General features: G+C 38.0%; 1 protein-coding gene across 1 annotated transcript in view; it reads right to left on the bottom strand.

Moving 5' to 3' along the window:
• CSMD1 (CUB and Sushi multiple domains 1) overlaps window positions 1-20,436 on the bottom strand; it is a 1,024,926-nt gene that overhangs the window by 289,926 nt on the left and 714,564 nt on the right. The window contains exons 8-9 of the mRNA XM_064145849.1: window positions 9,232-9,319; window positions 2,133-2,257 (exon numbers count right to left, since the gene is read on the bottom strand). Coding sequence (XP_064001919.1) covers window positions 2,133-2,257; window positions 9,232-9,319 — 213 coding nt within the window. The remainder of the gene's footprint in view (window positions 1-2,132; window positions 2,258-9,231; window positions 9,320-20,436) is intronic.

The following is a 20,436-nucleotide window of genomic DNA, read 5'->3' as shown; positions in this document are numbered from 1 at the left end:
CATAGAATCATAGAATCATAGAATCAACCAGGTGGGAAGAGACCTCCAAGATCATCCAGTCCAACCTAGCACCCAGCCCTAGCCAGTCAACTAGACCATGGCACTAAGTGCCTCAGCCAGTCTGTTCTTGAACACCTCCAGGAACGGCGACTCCACCACTTCCCTGGGCAGCCCATTCCAATGCCAATCACTCTCTCTGGCAACAACTTCCTCCTAACATCCAGGCTATACTTCCCCCAGCACAACTTGAGACTGTGTCCCCTTCTTCTGTTGCTGCTTGTCTGGCAGAAGAGCCCAACTCCCACCTGGCTCCAACCTCCCTTCAGGTAGTTGTAGACAGCAATGAGGTCACCCCTGAGCCTCCTCTTCTCCAGGCTGCACACACCCCCAGCTCCCTCAGCCTCTCCTCATAGGGTTTGTGTTCCAGGCCCCTCACCAGCTTTGTTGCCCTTCTCTGGACACCTTCCAGCACCTCAACATCTCTCTTGAATTGAGGAGCCCAGAACTGGACACAGGACTCAAGGTGTGGCCTGACCAGTGCTGAGTACAGGGGAAGAATAACCTCCCTCGTCCTACTGGCCACACTGTTCCTGATCCAGGCCAGTAACGGGGGAGGAAAATTACTTTCATAATTTCAATTGTTCCATCATAATCTGTCACCCACACTTCACCTTTTGTTTCTATGTTAGACACAACTTTCAGAACTACAACTCCATGTCTATATTGATTCATCTAGGAATCCGTAGTTGTGTGAAAAAGTCTGTCTGTGTTCATGACACAAAATATCTTAATGCACTTCCATGAACTCCACATAAATCTCACACACATCACATGGAAAACTTCTGTAATAATCTCAGTAGAAACAAAATAAACCCAAACCCCAACCCTCATCCATACAGGTAATTCTACTAGAGCGTCATTTAAAATCATTAACAATTTGTCTGCATTTAACATGGAAAAGGAAAACCTAACCACATTGAAGTACACCACTGTATGCTGCCTACATAAGAGCTTGGCACATTGCTGCTGTAGTATTTATGTGTAGTTTATCAACTGTGATAATAATGTAGAAAATGTGACAATTCTTTGTTGTTAGCACCTTGAACACTGGCATCTTGAAGTCACTGAAGGGATTGAGAATAATATCATAGGATCATAGGATGTTAGGGGCTGGAAGAGACCCCAAGAGATCATTGAGTCCAACCCCCTGCCAGAGCAGGACAATCCTATCTAACACAGATCACAGAGGAACACATCCAGACAGGCCTTCAAAGGCTCCAGAGGAGGAGACTCCACAATCTCTCTGGGAAGCCTGTGCCAGTGCTCTGGGACCCTTACAGTAAAGAAGTTTCCCCTTGTGTTGAGGCAGAACCTCTTTTGCTGCAACTTACACCCATTGCTCCTTGTCCTACCCCAGGGAGCAGTGAGCAGAGCCTGCCCCCCGGCTCCTGGCAGCCTTCAGATACTTATAAACATTTATCAAATCCCCTCTAAGTCTTCTTTTCTCCAGACTAAAAAGCCCCAGGTCCCTCAGCCTCTCCTTATACACCATGTCTTCCCTCCTGTCCCCTAATCATCCTCATAGCCTTCTGCTGGACCCTCTCCAGCAGATCCCTGTCCCTCTTCAACTGGGGAGCCCAAAACTGAACACAGTATTCAAGATGAGGTCTCACCAAGGCAGAGTAGAGGGGGGAGGAGAACCTCCCTTGATCTGCTGGACACACTCCTCCTAATACACCCCAGGATCCCATTGGCCTTCTTGTTATCCAGTATCTACTACAAATGAAAGTGCTATCTTTCCCTTCACACCATCCACAGACATGTACCATGTGAAACAAAGCATTATTGAGTCAGAGTTTTACACCATAATAACTGTGTATAAAATAAAACAAATTACTTAGAGAGACTGGCTGACTTGATTCCCAAGCTGCAGTGAATTTTCAGCTCCAACTTCAAAGTACATTTGCAGAAAGCAAGTTTAATGGAAGTACAGGCCTAATTTACCCTATTTTGTTAGAAGATAACTGGAGGGAGTAAAGCATAATAGAGATATTTGCAGATAATAAATTGGAAGGAACAGCAAACGCTAATAATAACAACACATAGACAATTCATCAGCAAATAGCACCCACCTCTGCAAATTGGCCTGTGGTCACTCCAGGCAGCCAGAGTATCTGTCACTCTCTGACATGTAATGCTCTTAGAACCTTGCAACACATAATTATCTTCACAGGAAAACTGCACACTTGCACCCACCCTGGGAGAAACATAAGGAAAGAATTGAAATATATTTGAAACATCAAACTTCCCAAATAAAGGTAAATGTCACCAAAAGTGACCAAATAAAGACACTAAAGTTAGCATACATCATTGCTATAACCGTAAACCAACTTATAGTATAGGCAATAGGTCTGCTGTTTAGTTTGTCCACTTTTTGCCAGAGTTAAAGCCAAGAATATCAAAGTAACTGCAATACTAAGTTAGCTTGTCCACTTTTTGGCAGAGTTAAGGCCAAGAATATCAACATAACTGCAATACTAAGTTTGATCCTGCAAACTACAACTTCACTGAGTGCACAGAGAGATATAGCTTTTAAGAAAACATACAGTCACTCTTTCAGACCAAAAAAATACTCCATCAATACTTTCAACCTCTCTATAATCTTTTAAATGAGAGAACAAGCAGTTAGATATGGCAGTTTGTCAACATGCATGATTAGGACATACTAACTTCAGCAATACTCCTGACCATGATGAAGTTTCCCATTAAAAAGCATGATGAATGCTAACTTTCATTAAGACTGAACTTTGACTGTTACACTTTTAACTTTGAAATCTGTCTCTCTGGAATGATTTTTAACTTTTAAAAAATAAGTCATTTCTGAACAATGATGACTAATATTTATGAGGAATTAAAAGTATATATAGGTTCTATATAATCTCAAAGAGAGCTTTCCTGAATGCTATCTACATTTCTGCTTTCATTTATTTCCCGTGATAACAAAGCACTGTTGTTGTTAGCTTTCTGGCACGGCTAAATCTGTACCTGCTAATTTTATGCTGTGATTTAAGTGATCTTGATAAAGCAGGTTATGGCAGTCAGAAGGCTTAGTGGTTACAATAGTGCTGTGGAGAGCAACAAATAATCCACCCAGCTCCTTCCCACCTTTCAAGAACAAGCATTCTATTACTTTCTCATAAGATCTCAGACAGATAAACTAAAAACTTTCTCACTATCACTATGTACTTCTAGAACCCTTTCACTAAATTTCAATAGGATCCTTTTATCTTTTTTTTTTTTTTAAATTAAAATGGGATGCTTCAAATTTAGGAAACCTTTAAGAACTACATCTCTTAACACTTGGTTCTCGAGTTGTTAAATGCAAAGAATCAGAAGACCATGCAAAATATTGGTATATTCTTTCAGCATTTCATGGGAAATTCAATTCTTGAAGACTAATACAATATTCTGAAATCAGATTCATTTTATATTCATTATAATCTACTCTCCTTCTTAAAACTCTTAGAAAAAACAGACTAAGCATGATTGCAAATGCACACCTCAAATTAGGATATGATTAGTTTCTCTTTTAGCTAAAGAAAATTACAGAATCACTGACTCACAAAATGGAAGGGCTTACAAATTGTGTGACCTCATGATGGAATAAAATGTGATGCTGACCTCAAAATTGTCTTCATTGGGTTCTCATTCATCCAGCATGTGACACCAAATAAATATACTGACTATAACATTAGAAAGTGAAGAAAAGATAGAGGGCAAAAAGTGAAATTGAAGATTAAGGCAGGAACATGAAGTACTCAAATGCTCCTTATTGTCAGAATTTGAGCCAGAAATATGAATGTCAGCTGCAGGAACCGACAAATCCAATCTTTGCAAAGTAATTTCAAGAATTCTAACCAAATTTCAGGTAGGATATAGAGAATTGTCATAGGTTTAACCAAAATGGCAAAGATAGCTCCGGACACATTTTATGTGTAATTGCAATGCATGTTAAATCTGCTTTAATGTCTGCTTTAAGATCCATCCTTTTCATAGTGCCTTTGGTGAGAAATCAGGCTCATGCCACGAGCCTGACACCCAATACTTAATACAGAATATTTTCATGTAATGCTAATTCTGTGGAAAAAAGAAAGTATTGAAAAGCACTAACTACTGCTGAATTGAGGTATGGATTATCACACTATGGTATATGCAAAGCAAATTAAATGTTTTTGCAAGCAAGTGGTTAATAATGAAGTATATGTATGTATATATTTTGTTTGGTTGCTTGCTTCTTTTTGTTTTAAATCACCTATATTGCAGATATCTAAGTCAAACCATGTAACTTGACAGGTTTAGAACAGTGGACACTGAGAAATCTTATCTGAGATGAGTCACTAGCATATTTGGTGTTTCCAGACGATCAGATCCACCTTAGAGGAGGTGATGCACTTGAGTCACATGGTCAACAATAAAAATGCCCTAAGCAACATCTAAACGAGTCTCTCTATGGAGTCTGCATGGCATTTTTCCACTAAAAAAGAGGGCATAATTTTAAAACTGTACTTTAACTTCTCTCATCTGTGATTTAAAATGAAAATACTACATCACTTAGCATCCAGTTGTTAGCAGTGAATGGTTTTGTTTGTTTTTCCACATCTTTACCCCCTCTATTGGCTGAGCAAATCCATGGGCACTGATCTTCTCTTGTTTTACTTTGTTATTTCTCTCTGTAAACTTTGCACTGATTTTTTTTTGTTTTACTTTGCTATTTCTCTGTGTAAACTTTGCACTGATTTTTTTTGGTTTGTTTTAATTTGTTATTTCTCTCTGTAAACTTTGAACAGGGGAAGAAATAAATTTCCTTTCTTTTTGTTTTTTGCATTTTTTTCTATTTTAAGATGGAGATATATGGGATCAAAATGTATCCTTTTATAATGAAGGCTGGAATTTGACTGAAAGAAGCCATTAAAAAAATATACTAACCATAATAAAGTTAATTGAATTTTAAAAAGCTGTTTTCAACATTTAGAAGTTATTAATATTACCAAGGTCAGTGGAAATTGTGGAAAATGACTATCACACCTATTATAAAATATTTGAGAGATGAAATGTTATTTTTTACATCCCATTTTAGATTCTATTTACACAATACACTGTTTTGAGATCTCATGACAGAATAAAATGTGATATTGCTGCCAAAATTGTATTATGTGCTCATTCACCTAGCAAAGTCTGAGTTGCCATTTCTCTCTCAAAAGGAATACAAATATCCACTGTATTTTTCTGGAATCATTGAAATTCACCTCCTCTTACTCTCTGAAGTGAACACAGTAAAAGCATGGCAAGAGGATAGAATGAAAAGGTTAAGATTTCAATATCTTTTTGTTTGCTTTATGATATTAGGATGAATGCCATTATCATGCTGAAAATGATGAAACCCTTTCAAAGAACTTGTCATCATTGAATCAGTTGAGTCTCAGGCTGTCCTGAAAATAAACCCTCTGCCTTTCCATCAATCCCACTCACAACATGTCTCAGTAGACTGAAAAAGACTTTGCATAATGTGCATTTTCGCATGTTTTAGTTCAGATTAGTATCCACAGTTGTCATTCTCCTGACAAGAACAATAGCTCCTTCTGGTGTCTATACTTGCCTCTCAGAAAAGAAAAAGACGTGGCTTTTCTTTTACTCTCCACAGTGACTTCACTGCACTGGAGAAATGCAAGCAACAACAAATATTATTTTCCCTTCTTTTATGGAAGAGTTTGATTTGTCATTGCAGAGAAAGAAAAACTGAATTCCAGCCAAATTAGCTATTTAAATGTTTTAAGTATATAGGGGAAAAAATGATTTTACAGTACACAAAAACCAGTTGCTGTTATACTGTGATGTTTCCACATAACAAGTAAGGTTTAGGAGGAAAATAGTATTTTATTGTTTCTCTCAAATAATAATCAGAATTAGAGGCCCAAAATGTGCACATGATGTTACTTGTGCTATTTCTGAACACTTTATGCAGTCATTTATCCTCATGAATAGCAAGATACATTAGGTGAAAGGAAAATATTATCAAAGGTTGAATGGGATAAAAGAGGGAGAAAAACAGCCTTGTTCTGTCAATTGAGCAAGCACTGCTCCTAAGTAAGCCCCAGACACTTAAATACTTTTAACCCACATTCATTGCCAAGCAACTGTGTTCAAAATACAGTTACTTATGTTTTTTAAGGTTCCTTGTCATTATATTCCCTCAGATAGTTAAAAATCTACTTTGAGATTTCAGATTCTTTTTGGGATTTCTCTCTTCTTGATATATTACTGCATTGCTGGGAATGTTATTGTTTTATCTCTCATGCTGTGACTCACACATTTAGATCTTTGGATGTGTTTCACCAAAACTGTATTAGATCTCTTTCATTTTAAGACTCTCTCCTACCAACTTCTAACTTACCAGTGCTTTTAGACCTGTTGTTTCTTAACAGTTGTTCATATGCCACTGCCTCTCTCAGAACAGAGAACTCAAGGTTCTGTTCAGGTGAGTTCTGAATGACTCCCTCGGAGGCATTCTCTTGGAAACCTGCTCCAGTGTTGACTATATGAATGTTCAGTCATCTTCACTGTAAAAACTCTTTTTGTGTGTGTGGTTTGTTTTATTGTTTGTTTTGTTGTTGTTTTTTTTAATTGAACCTAGCAGTAGCTTACCATTTCCCACTTTATTTACAGTGCCTCCAGTTGTGTCCACCTCTAAAATAATTCTGTCTTTCTCTTCTCTACACTTTCCTGTTTAGTAGCTGTAGACAGCAACATGGTCATTCAGATCGTCTTAAGACAGAGCAAATGCAGAACATTCAGTCTCCTATATGTTATGTACTCAGACTTCCTTAACATCCTGATCTGCTGAACTTATTCTGGTATCTATAATTAATGGTTGTGAGAAAGAGCCCTTTAGATGGGAATTCATGCTATTTCCCATTAAACATTTAGGCTACGCTCTCCAGAGTTGCTTTTTTCTCTCTCCACAAAAGAAAACAGAGCAATTCAAACTCTGTCCTTAATTCTTTCAGCTGCCTATTTGATCTGGAGGAATCCAGAAGAGGTGTGATTAGCACCTGTTGTAGGTTAAGGGCCAACTATTGCACCGTAGAGCAGAAAGTCTGTTCCAGGGCAGAGGTGGCAGACAACACATTGTGCTATTCCCTTCTTTTCCCTGCATATTCTCTACTTCAGAGACAGAACTTCTGGAGCTCACTCCCTTGGCTCTTGGCTCCTGCCGGCCAGAAGCTGTTTGTCATGTGCTGGCCTTAGTACATTTCAGTGCCAGTTGAGGGGCAGCCTTGCTGCTCACTGGGAGCTCTTTTGCTATGCAGTGGGGCCTAATCCACATCCACCTGGCAATTTGGGTTTTGTATATGCTCCTTTTCCCTTAATAGCTTTTACATTTTGTTATTGTTCATATTACTTCTGTTAACTTCCATTTCTGTGCTAGTGTTTTTATTTACTCCTTTGGGGTAAATCCACATTCTGTCCAAAGCTGGAAGCTCAAACCAGCACAGCACCCTTTAAGGCTTGGAGGAGAGAATGAAATATAGAAGAGAAACTGTGGCACAACTGTAAAAACTGTAAAGCAAAATCCTTTCCAAAATAACAGTGGAATGATATACATTAGACAGATATACACACAGATACTTTAATACATCTTGAGAAAGAGGTACATTTTAGTATCTCATTTTTGCCTAGACTACCAACTGATGGGTCTCTCCTCAATGTCTGAAGTGGCAAGAAAGACCTAGATAAAAATTGCATGTTTTCCTAAAGCAGCAGACTTTTGGACTGTAAGTGCATACTATATTTTCATAGAATGGAATTTTGCCTGCAGCAGCTGTACTTGGCAAGTTGAATCAGAATGTATAGAACAGGATAATGGCAAACATCTTCTGGACAGCTTGTCTCTCTCTAGGTTATTCATTAAAAAGCTTATTTCATGTCATTTTTTGTTATTTTAGTTTTGTAAAACATTTAACTGCTGCCTTGTTGCTAAAGAAATAATGACTTTGCATACAACTGATTCCTTTATCATTGGATTTGTTTATGGGTTCTCAAACTCTGTTGAGGGTAAACAAACATCCAAAAGGAGCAGGTCAGTTAGAATAGATTTTATTTTCTTCCCCATTATTAATACCCCAGCTGGGAAAAGACTTCACTGAGGAGAGACAGTTTTGATCGAGTTGCTTTGTGGAGCTGCAGAGAAGTTTTTACAATTTCTAATTCCCAAGAAGTTTTTGACTCTCAACTTTCTCTTACGTTTGGCTGCCCATTTTCTGCTGGGAATGTATAAATCTATCCATGAGATGGCAGCTCCCATTCTTACTTTGACCCTCTTCTCTGTGGATGGATTTCTTTCTGACAGAGGACATGATTTGATAAACATGAGCAACCTGTGCTGCGAAGAGTGCCCTTGAGCCCATCCTGGAGGCAGGAAACAAACCCCCCACGTTTAGCTGCAAGGGGGCAGGATCTGCTGGCTGCAGGAGGCTGACCCATAAATGTTTTTGTTAAGCCTTACCCTAGCTCTATCTTACTCACAGCCTTAGCCTATCTGTGTATTATGTGTGTGCCTCTTCCAAGTTAGCATATAAATCCCTGTATCACTGCAGTAAACTGGAGCACGACATTAACCACACTGGTGTTCCTAGCCATGGTTTTCACTGACACTTCTCCTTCAGATCTTCAAGTCTCTGTTTCTGTTTTAGGGTTGTTTGTTTGTTTGTTTTGGTTTTTTCCCAACAGGGAAAACACTTTCTCCACGAGTGCCCATTTGACTTCATCTTCTTTTTTTAAGGACTATAACAGAGCTGAACACAAAACAAGCAAGGAGATGGCATTCATCATAGTGTCAGACACCGACCCTGACCTGTTTCCCATACTCTTGAATAACTTTTGTCTATTAAGAAATCAGCCAATTCACTCTGCTGCTGCTTCCACCTTGTTAGAGAGTTCTGCCTTTCCTATATTAACAAAATTGAGATGTTCTAACACTTCTATTTAAAATGCACTGATTCAAAATAGAAACATAAAAAGCAATTTAAGATATACAGTGGAATGGAGCTATTTTGACACAGACTCAAAGCATTTAAAACCAGAGAAACAGTATCTATTTGTAGTTACATGTTCTGAGTACATGTAACAGGAAATACCTTCCTCTTGGTCATATGGAAAATTAAATGTGCATACCTGAAGTCAGAGCCCACCCTTTTCCCATTTTCAGGTATTCCAGGATCAGGACATGTATCAGATGCGATTGCATCCCCACCCTGGGTCACTGCAAAGGAAAGGGAGGAAAAAAAAAAAAAGAAAGAAAAAACAACTAAACAACTTAGACACACAGCTTCAAAGGTGACTTTTTCCCATATGCTAACTTTCATGACCTGAATTTAACTATATGCATATCCACAATGTTTTCTTGTAACAATATAAATGATTCCTGAAGTTATATAAATCATTACTGCAAAGATGCCCCAAGTAATTGATTTATTGGTTGTATTATTTTCTTTAGTTACGATAAAAAAAAACATCGTTTGCTTCTGTGGGAACGAAAAAATAATGATTGCTTTTCCATAGTCAGTCATCTTTTTATGGATATACCAGGATCAATGGGTTTGCTCAGACAGGGAAAATAAAACTTCACTAAGTTACCTCTCGAAATATTCACAACACACCTTTGTAAGATTAAGCATAAGAAAATAAAAACTCATTTAAGCTCTGTCCATAATAAAGCTTGAAACAGACAAATTACAAGAATCCAACTGTAATATGGAAATATTTTTATGAAGATCAAGTTAATCTCAGAAATGTACATTAAACTCCACAAAGCAATGCATTTGTAGCCAGCTGAGAATGTGTTCATGCAAATGAGGCTCAGATCTATTTTGTGCTTTCAGGTGGGAACAGAATATCATATACCGTTCCATTCCTTTGTCCTCCAATCTTTCTCCCTCCAGACTGTCAGATGTTTAAATAACACTAGGTAGATAACTATTTAAACTTAAGAGTCCTTCCAAAAGTCAAAATAATTTGAACACTCCATTTTCACTTTTTTTTTCTTCTTCATTTGAAAAAGAAAAGGTATTTAAGTAATATGTGGAAATAGAAGTAATTAATCATGAAGAAAATACATAAAGGAGCAAAGCAAAACAGTGTGACCATACAGAAAGCCTCAATACATATGTGCTTTCTGTCCTGTATGTGTGTCCATGCATGGTTACAGCCTCTGGTCTGTTTCCCTCACAGAAGAAGGAAGCTTCTATAAAGGACTCAGTCTCAAGTTGTGCTGGGGGAAGTATAGGCTGGATGTTAGGAGGAAGTTGTTGCCAGGGAGAGTGATTGGCTTTGGAATGGAATGCCCAGGGAGGTGGAGTCACTGTCCCTGGAGGTGTTCAAGAAAAGCCTGGAGGAGGCACTTGGTGCCATGGTCTGGTTGACTGGCTAAGGCTGGGTGTTAGGTTGGACTGGATGATCTTGGACATGTCTTCCAACCTGGTTGATTCTGTGATTCTGAGAATTTAATGTTTTTGTTTCTTGGCAAGTGTCACCATTGAAATGCTGTTGTAGTCAAAACCTGATCTTGCTAGAAAGCAGCCTGCTTACACACAGATGTTTCTTAAAATAATCTTCCTATGAAGATTTCTTCCATTTTTTTTTCCAAGGGAAACAAATCAAGTATTACTAAATTCAGCACAAAAGTGTAGCTGTGTTAGTGGAGGGGAGGTTCATTTTTGACTACTGAATCACCAAAACAAAAAATAATTGCTATGACTCATGGTTACTTGAAAAATTAAATTTACTGAACTTGAATCTTGCGGCAGCAATTGTAATGGAAGGTGGAGGACGCTGCCTTTGTTATTGCTTTAAGCACAAACACTTTGCAATGAAGTTCCACCCTTTTCCAGGCATACATACTAAACGGAAATGGTGAGTGAAACCTTAGTCCTAGCACAGAGTAAGGTGATGTGTCCAGATGGATGATGACCTTTGCAAAACTTTTCCGCTGCTTCTACCCTCCTCTGCCAACATGCTTTCACAGCAATACTAGGGGAAGGATGATACAGGCTACTGTTTACCCAGAGAAAAATACTGTCTCTTGAAACAGAGCAGGCATCGTATGTCTGGAAGTCTGCACATCATCCTGGATGTCTCCAAGCCTTGTTAAACATGGCTCAGGTTTTACCTTCTACTTTCCCCAATGAACTGTCAACTGTTTTTTAACAGATGGTGGTTACATGCCACGCTGTCAGAACAAAATACATCCAATTCCCTGTAAAAGAAGCTTGTCTGATTTTTCATTTCCAGATGGGGACTGGGAAAAAAAAAAGGACAAACTTCTCAAATTAGTGAAATCATTTTTTACCTCTAGAGGTTTAGGGACAGCAGGGACTTGAGCACATTTATAATTGCTGGCCTTGGGCAGAACTGAACAGTCTGAGAAAATAAGGAGAGTAAGCAGGATTGAGTAACTGAACTGATAAGGAGACACAGCTGCAGAGGGGTGGCCTTGGGAGGCTGGCAGAGAAGCTGAGAGAGTTCTGAGCTGTGCGAGGAGGGTAGGCTGGTGAGCCCTGGGAACAGGCAACGTTGTGGTTAAGCTGTGCAAAGGGGGATTAAGGGAGACAGTTGGTCAGGTCTGCCTCTATGTGTGCGGACTGCCCATCTCTGCTATGTAAGCCTATCAAAGTACAGGCCCCTCTACCAAACTCCACTATATAGGTATCACACTTAGCTTCAATAAATGCATTGACCTTTATGCATCACACTGGTGTAAGCCCAGTGTCTCTCCCTGTCCTGCACAGCCTAGAAGAAAGGTCAACTCAACAATAAATGTATGTATATAATTTATATATTAATATATTTAAAACCTCTAACTGGCAGTATTTTGGAATTTACCTAAAATTTGGATTTTAGTATATTCTTGTAGTTCAAATACTTATTATCATTCTGAGTGTAAACAGATTAAAAGATGCCTAAGTTAATCTTCATCAGAGACTTTTATCTTCACATATTTCAATGCTGTCAGGTTTTCCTTTTATTGACTGCTACTGAGATCCACAACATGAGGGAGGAGAAAATATCTTTGATTTGAGTATTTCACTTCCAGAACATATTTAAACTTTGCATCTATTTCTAAAAGCATCTCCTAGAGCACATAGTCTACTATTCATATAGCCACATACCAAACCTTTCACTCTTTTACTTTTGAAGACTTTTCACTCCCTTGAAGGACCAATGTCTTAACTGTTTATACTTCAAAATGATACTGTATGAAGTTTTGTTTACCAAGGGCAATATGAAGTGTTTTTTTCTCCTTCATCTTATTTTTCCTTCTCTATCATATTAAACAACTGCTTTTCATCTTACTTTTCCTTCTTTATCATATAAAACTTCAACTGCTTTTCTGCTTTTCAAGCTCATTCACAGACTATTTATTTTAACTCTCATTTTAGAATTTTACAGCTTCAAAACAATGTTGGGATTAAGGACAACGGAGGATCATTTTCCCACTTAAAGCCTGAAAATCTTGGAAATAAATATCAATTATGCAAAAACTCTGGCACAGCCATGCACTAATTATTAGCTTTTGTCTTAAACCACTACCAATCCACCTCTGCATTATGAATATAAACTAGACATTTATAAACCTGTGTTTATGAATAAATTTAGGACAAGTCTAAAGCCTACTAGCCTTTCTCAATATATTCTTAGCACATCATCAGTGTGCATTTTATGTTTAAATGCACAGTATGTTTAAAAAAGAAGCTTAAGAGTACATAACCCTGCCAAACGTCAAGGTACAATATTGCTCCACACAGATAATTCTGTATCCCAGTTGCACACAGCTCTTCAAAGAACCATCAGCTTGAGAGAAAAATGTGTTCCATGAGACCATCAATGGAAGAACTATTTAAAGTCACAGCGTAGGGAGAACATTGTGGAAAAAAAAATAGCCAGGTGTTTCGGGTTTTCACTTTAAAAATATTAGTTGTGGTAGAGTCTAACAGAACTTCATCTTTTTCTCTTTTTTTTCCGTCTACCAGAGGATTTGAGAACATCAAAGACATTTCAACCATGTCTGTAGTATAGAGGCAGCACAGTGTGAGTGAACACAACTTAACTCTAGAATTTCTCAGCATGCCATGCTATTATACAGTTCAAGCCTCACCTATTCTCAGGCCTTTCTGCAGAACTGCTGAAGAGAAGCTGTGAGTTCATTAATGTGATGGACAGCTTTTCAGTCTATCTATAACCTCTGTGATTAAGACTGGTGATTTAAATTTCTATTTGATCAAACACAAAATCTATTCTTTCTTTCCTGACTGACAAAATAAATATGATTTCTTCTGGTTTCTCAGCTGAGATCACATAGTCAAGATTTTCCTCAGCTGTGGAGGCCATTATTATTCTTTTACTCACTATGTAAGATAGTAAGAATAGAACTCCTTTAAGATGTTTACTTTCTAATTCTAACACAACACTACAGAAGAAAGACTGGTAGTAACTAAACAGAATTCAGACTCTTCAAAGTTGTGACTGTAAGGATAAACAATTAGCAGGCAGATATGTTAACATTTTAATTTAGATGTGCTATGAACCTGAATACACAGTAATGATTTACTCATGCTCATGTAAAGCATGTGATGAAATGATTTGAAAGCCTGGAAATTGAAGGGGAAAAGAACCTAGATTTATTATCCTGCAATTCTTTCTTCATTAGCCATTAAATTGGTAACAAATATTTGGTGTCAATGCTTCAGGGTGCAACACAATTTTAAACTAGACAGGTTCTGACAATCTCTTTGGGCGTTTACTCCTTCTACTAGTGAGATCATCAACCTACAGAAGAATCTATTTAATTAATTCACAGTATCGTCAGGGTTGGAAGAGACCTCACAGATCAGCAAGTCCAACCCTTTACCACAGAGCTCAAGGCTAGACCATGGCACCAAGTGCCTATTAAGAGGAATGAGTAAAGAAAGAAATTACATAAATCCAAGGATATTAATTTCTTCAATAATTTCTTTTTCAATAATTCTCAAATTAAAGTAAAAATTGCACAAAGAACCTAAAAGAAAGCCTTGTCAAATACTGCATGCAAACTAGAGGAAGGACAGTAACATTCACTGTGGAAAAATAGTGTAATAAATGTCAAGTTTTCTAAAGCAGACTGACAGGTTTGTAAGATTAACAGAACTTTACAGTGAATAAGTACTTAGAATCATAGAATGAACCAGGTTGGAAGAGACCTCTAAGCTCATCCAGTCCAACCTAGCACCCAGCCCTGTCCAGTCAACTAGACCCTGGCACTAAGTGCCTCATCTAGTCTTCTCTTTATCTCTCTATTCTGACAAAAATAAAAGCTGATGTACTTAAATAACAACCTCCTTTCAGCCAAGAAGCTACACTTAAGTGCAACAACACTGTATCAATGAAACAAGATATCAGATACACTAATTAGCATAGTAGCAGTACATCTTGATTTTTCACTGTGCTCCACAGATTTACTGTTCTTTTCAGGTTCATTATTGAAAAGGTTGATTAATATTTTAAATATAAACCAATTAACATTTCTAGACACAATTTTGGTCATGACATAAGCTTCAAAAGTGAATGTAAAATGTTTCAATTACTCTTTATCAAGCATAATACCAATTACTTGTTTCATGTATCAATGATTAATGTGGTGGCTGGAAAAAAGAAAAAGACATCTATATACTTAAGGTCTTGACATGGCAATCTAAATATAAAAAACCTGAGCATAATGGGGTTAGTTTGAATTTAGAAAGCTGCAATTAATGGATGAGAAGAAAGATTTCAGAGCACAAAAGCCTCAATCCACAAATATATTAACAGGCAGAAACGAATGGGTTTTTTTAAACATCATTAAGGGTTAAAATAACTGTGACTAAATAGAATTTTTGTTCCCTTAGTTAATTATTTAATGCACATTTCTCAATCAATGCATTACCTGCCTTGTGTAATCCTGTAGATGATATTACATTTTTGGATGAATTTTCAGCATAAAATATTTATAACTACATGACAAATTTGAAGAGGTAAAACAAAACCATTAACCAGGGCCATACAAGCATTGGAAGTATATTTTTTCTATATATCCTTTAGGATTTTGCATTGAATTTATATATACAGGTCCATTGTCCAAGGTTTGCACAATTTAATCTAATAAGCCTTGAATTTGAGCAAAAAGGTATAAAACACAGAATCATCTGCTAACTGTAGGACAGTCTACCAGGGTGAGCTTTTTATGTAGAAAGTAAGATAAACCAATCCACAACTGGAATTTCTTAAGTGAATTCTAGGTAGAACAGGAAAGCTTGTGGCCTAGCTATTCCTGAAGTTTCCTGTTGAGCTGCTGTCAAAAGCTGCAAGCACTTAAATTGTGAAGGATCTTCACTTTCTGACTATCTCCTCTTACTTAGCAGCTGGTTTTGTACTCACAAAGTAACACCTCTCGACAGTGCTACTGACAGAACTAAGGATTGTACTGCCTCTCTCACAGAGCAGATGATTCCATAATACCTCTAAAATATCACCAAGAACACTGAATTTATCACAAAATATTACACACACCAGCTGCTGCTGATTCGCCTTGGAGGTGCAGCTTAGTAGTTAGAACAGTCTCAAACAAAACCAAAAGCAACAACAAAAAAAGAGTCCAAACACCTGATCTAGTTCAGTTAATTCAAGTTAACTTCCTTAGTTTTCCATGTGATGGTCAAGTCATAAAACTACTGGTACATTGCTATATCTCTCTCGCATTCACTCCTCTTGACATGAAAGAAATGTAGGGGTGGGGAGAAAATTATTTGGGTCAGATTAAAAAAATCATCTCTGGAAATTTCTATGGTTGTGCAACATGAAAACACACTCAGATAGCAGCAGCAAGCACTTGTTTTCAGATATAGCGTTAGGATTTCATAGGTAGAATAAGCACTGTCTGAGGTTTTGAATTTCTCTTTTGGCTTAAATAGGACAAGAGTGAAATTCCTTTATTATATTATAAAGTCTTTAGCCTGCTATTGAGCAATTCTTTGATGAATATTTCATAGAATCAAGCAGGTTGGAGGAGACCTCCAAGATCATCCAGTCCAACCTAGTACCCAGCCCTATCCAGTCATCTAGACCATAGAATCATAGAATCAACCAGGTTGGAAGAGACCTCCTAGATCATCCAGGCCAACCTAGCACTCAGCCCTAGCCAGTCAGCTAGACCATGGCACTAAGTGCCTCAGCCAGGCTTTTCTTGGACACCTCCAGGGACGGTGACTCCACCACCTCCCTGGGCAGCCCATTCCAATGCCAATCACTCTCTCTGGCAAGAATTTCCTCCTAACATCCTGCCTATATTCTTCTAGTATTTTACTAAATGATCTTCTGAGTAAGTTTTGAGAAGGAACATTGTTACCTGAGTTCTGGAATGAAAAGTGTATTTGTCCCCCTGGAAAGAAAGATGTAAAGATATAATCTCCAAATGGACTGAACTGCCTCTGTTATATATATGGGGAATAGAAGATTCCATTACTGTTTTCAGCACTTTTGACGAACTGAATATGTTGTGTTTTTCACACAATGTGAGAATACAGAGCACAGATGGAGCAGGACTCCTCGCTGAGGGTACTGACCACTCTGAATATCTTAATTCTCCATGCTTTTGGATACACTGCCAAATCAAGAATAAGATCAAGGAGCAAGGTACTAAGTCAGGAATAGGGAAGCCAGATGAGGCTGGGTACTACTGTAAGGGACAGGGATTTCCAAGATAAGCTTTAGCACCAAGATAGGCATCATGGACAAGACTGGCAAAGGCTGCAGCTAGTTAGAAGTCTTAGTGGCTGGCTCAACTGAATTAAACTGAATGACAAAGCAAGAGTATGTGCAACATTGCAAGCTCAGAATCCTGTTCAGAGATGGAGACTAATCCTATGGTTACGACCTCACATCTTTTTAATGTCCTCTAAATGATCACTCATAGGTGATTTTTTTTGGTTTTTAACAGCTGATTTATTCTCTTTGGAGAGTCTGTTGATTCACTGGAGAACCCAGAATAATATATGAAGATAATGCTTACATCTTTCTTAACTATGACCATTACATGGCAGCCACAATTTACTTTTCTATTCACCCAAGAGAAAGTGAACAAAACTACTATTTATAAATTATTAAACAGTTTTTCTCCTCAATCAGTGTGGTGACGTGTTTGTTTGTTTGTTTGTTTTCTTTCTCTGTTTTGTTTTTTCCTTTTATTCTTTTCCACTGTTCCAGTACTCCTGAATGCTGACAAGCCACTATTTTTTTCTGGTTCTTTCAAATACACTATACTTCTTACAGCTCTGACAAACAAGACTACAAAGGAAAACTGCCAATGATTCTATGAGATTAAAGGATTAATGGAGTAGGAGTTGATTTGCTTTTCGGGTACCTTCTGAGGGAAACTGTTCTTATAGAAAAAAAAGGTTCTCTAAGTTGTTGTAGAGCAGATAGTGTAGGTATGATCAGTGAGACACACAAGTAACATAAGGGCAAACATGTTCACTGTGACACTGGAAATTAATCCACCATCCACGCTTTGCAGAACTAGTTAAAAAAACCCTTGTGATTGTTTGTATTTCTCACTTGAAAGTGTCTAGTAGCTATTATGATGACCTAAAGTGACATATAAGTACCACAAATCTGAAGAGTGGATATTATATGACACTACTTCAAAAGACAGAACTTCCCATCACTAGAACAGTATCAGTTCATAATTTTTATATGTTTTCTTCAGACAGATTAGCTCACAGCACACCTGAAATCAATTAGAATATATCATGCCATAAATCTGTCTGTAGTTAGGGATAGTACTAAAAAGAGAAAACTACCATACCATACACACGAGAACCATCTCAGAGTAGAACATTCCTTTAAAGGAAAATACATGTTCCAAAATGTTGCTAATTCTGTAAAGGCTCAGTTTTAAGGTATGAAGAGATACGTTAAAAAGTCAAAATAATTGTTTCACTTTGTTCATGAGGATGTGCAGCTGCACACAAGATCTCAGATGCTGGATATATTTAAAATGCACAGCACAAACATTTAAAGCATTTCATCAGTTTGGCTCTTTTTGTTGAGATGAAAAGAGTGGATGTCAGCAGCAACATGTTTGCTCTTACTCTTCTCATTATGACAAGTAAAAAAAAAAAACACACACACACAAAAAAAAAGCCACCACAGAAAAGCAAACAAAAAAATAATCAACAAAAAACCCTAAGTAATTTATCACAATTTTATATGGCATCTATGTGTCAGACATTTCTCTGTTGAATATGTAACCTCAAGCATTCCAGCAAGTCTGTTTATTCAAGTGAAATGCCAAACTAATAATTCATAATTCCTCTCCCTCTTTCTTACACAGAGTCAGTGACTTATTCATGTCAACCTGTTAACTCTAGAGGGACAGGGGCAAAGAGGTTATATGAGCTCCTCAAACATATTCTGCTCCTCACAGGGTAAGCAAACTGAGACAAGCTTTGAATAAGCAATGCTTTTTGCCCATATACAAAAGAAGGAAAGCAAATACTTCCTTTTTGATGTTTTGCCCATTAATTACCTTTTAAAAACACCATGTCTTCCTTACAGCTGGCTACTGAGTTGAAAGGCTATCAGTACATAGAACTGAGATTTTATTGATGAAAGCATGTTCCCCAAATTAATTTAAATATATAGCTGTTTGCAATCATGAAGGAAAACATACTGTTCAGATCATAGAATCAACCAGGTTGAAAGAGACCTCCAAGATCATCCAGGCCAACCTAGCACCCAGCCCTAGCCAGTCAACTAGACCATGGCACTAAGTGCCTCATCCAGGCTTTGCTTCAACACCTCCATGGATGCTGACTCTACCGCCTCTCCAGGCAGCCCATTCCAATGCCAATCACTCTCTCTGCCAACAACTTCCTCCTAACATCCAGGCTATACCTTCCCCAGCACAACTTGAGACTGTGTCCCCTTCTTCTGTTGCTGCTTGCCTGGCAGAAGAGACCAACCCCCACCTAGCTACAACCTCCCTTCAAGTAGTTGTAGACAGCAATGAGGTCACCCCTGAGCCTCCTCTTCTCCAGGCTGCACACCCCCAAGTCCCTCAGCCTCTCCTCATAGGATTTGTGTTCCAGGCCCTTCACCAGCTTTGTCGCCCTTCTCTGGACACGTTCCAGCACCTCAACATCTCTCTTGAATTGAGATGACTTGCTCTGTTGTGTGGGTAAGCACAGGTAAAACATATTTGTTTTATGCATCAATTAATATATTCTGTCTTTAGATAGGGTACACTGGTGTTCTTAACACAACCTGGCATTAGGTTTACATTTGTTACATTTTCAATAGTCCTTCTCGAGACTCTAACCGTGTTAGTCACATTCACTAAAGTCTTCCAACCTAGTGGAAGAATCTCTGTTGTCTCTTTAAACTGGTCCAAGGTACATTCTATCAGTGTCCCATTTCTAGCTAATACCAGAGCAGTTCAGCTTTACATCTGTGCAAGATGGAGCTCCCAGCAATTAACTGACAGAAATGATCAAATACTATGCATGAGTCTTTTGAAGTCAGCTCAGCACAAAAGCGCACTCAAAAGTCATCATGCTTTTCCCTAGATAACTTGAAACAGATATTCTGTAATCTTGTTGCCACTCCTAGAGGTTCTTAAAAATGGGAATTTGATTTTGAGATCAGTTTAAAGACAAATACTTGCTCCCTTTTTTGAGGCTGACAAGTCTCATTTCACCCATGACAGCCTCCAGCTGTTAAACAGAAATGTGAATCGAATGTGGACTACTGATGCGAACAGCCAGTTCCATTGCTTTGACAAAAGAAACAAGTAAGATCTAGTTAGGTTGTGACTGTAGCAATCACATTTTATTCCTCTCTTAGCATTTGTAGGACAGTAGCCCCCACATTAATAAACAAAGACACTTGGCATAGGGCTGCTGTTTGACATTTGTGTACCTGAAAATATCAGGCAAAATAACCACTGAATTAATTGAACTGGGACATACAAAGCAACACACTGCAACATTCCAGGTCTCTGTGACAATGCATTTTCAGCTCCTTTAAACTGAAATGCATCTACTTATCAGAGAGATCAAAGAAGTATTGCCAATAATTAGAAGCATCATTTATGTCCTGCATGTCTTTACTCACATTGCAGAAATTAATTGCATGTAGCTGGAAATATTCACTATCACAGTTGTCTCTGCAATGTAACAAGCCACTCTAATGGGGATTTATGTCTTTTCCTGCGTTGTCTCATAGGTAGAAAGGGGAAAGGCAGGGGAGATAGGCACTGCCCAGCACTGGCAGCAGTAATTGTGGCTGGTGTTGCCACACTAGTGGCAGCAA

Source organism: Pogoniulus pusillus, chromosome 7, assembly GCF_015220805.1.
Source record: "Pogoniulus pusillus isolate bPogPus1 chromosome 7, bPogPus1.pri, whole genome shotgun sequence".
Taxonomy (NCBI): Eukaryota; Metazoa; Chordata; class Aves; order Piciformes; family Lybiidae; genus Pogoniulus; species Pogoniulus pusillus.
This window is presented reverse-complemented; position numbering and strand designations above follow the sequence as displayed.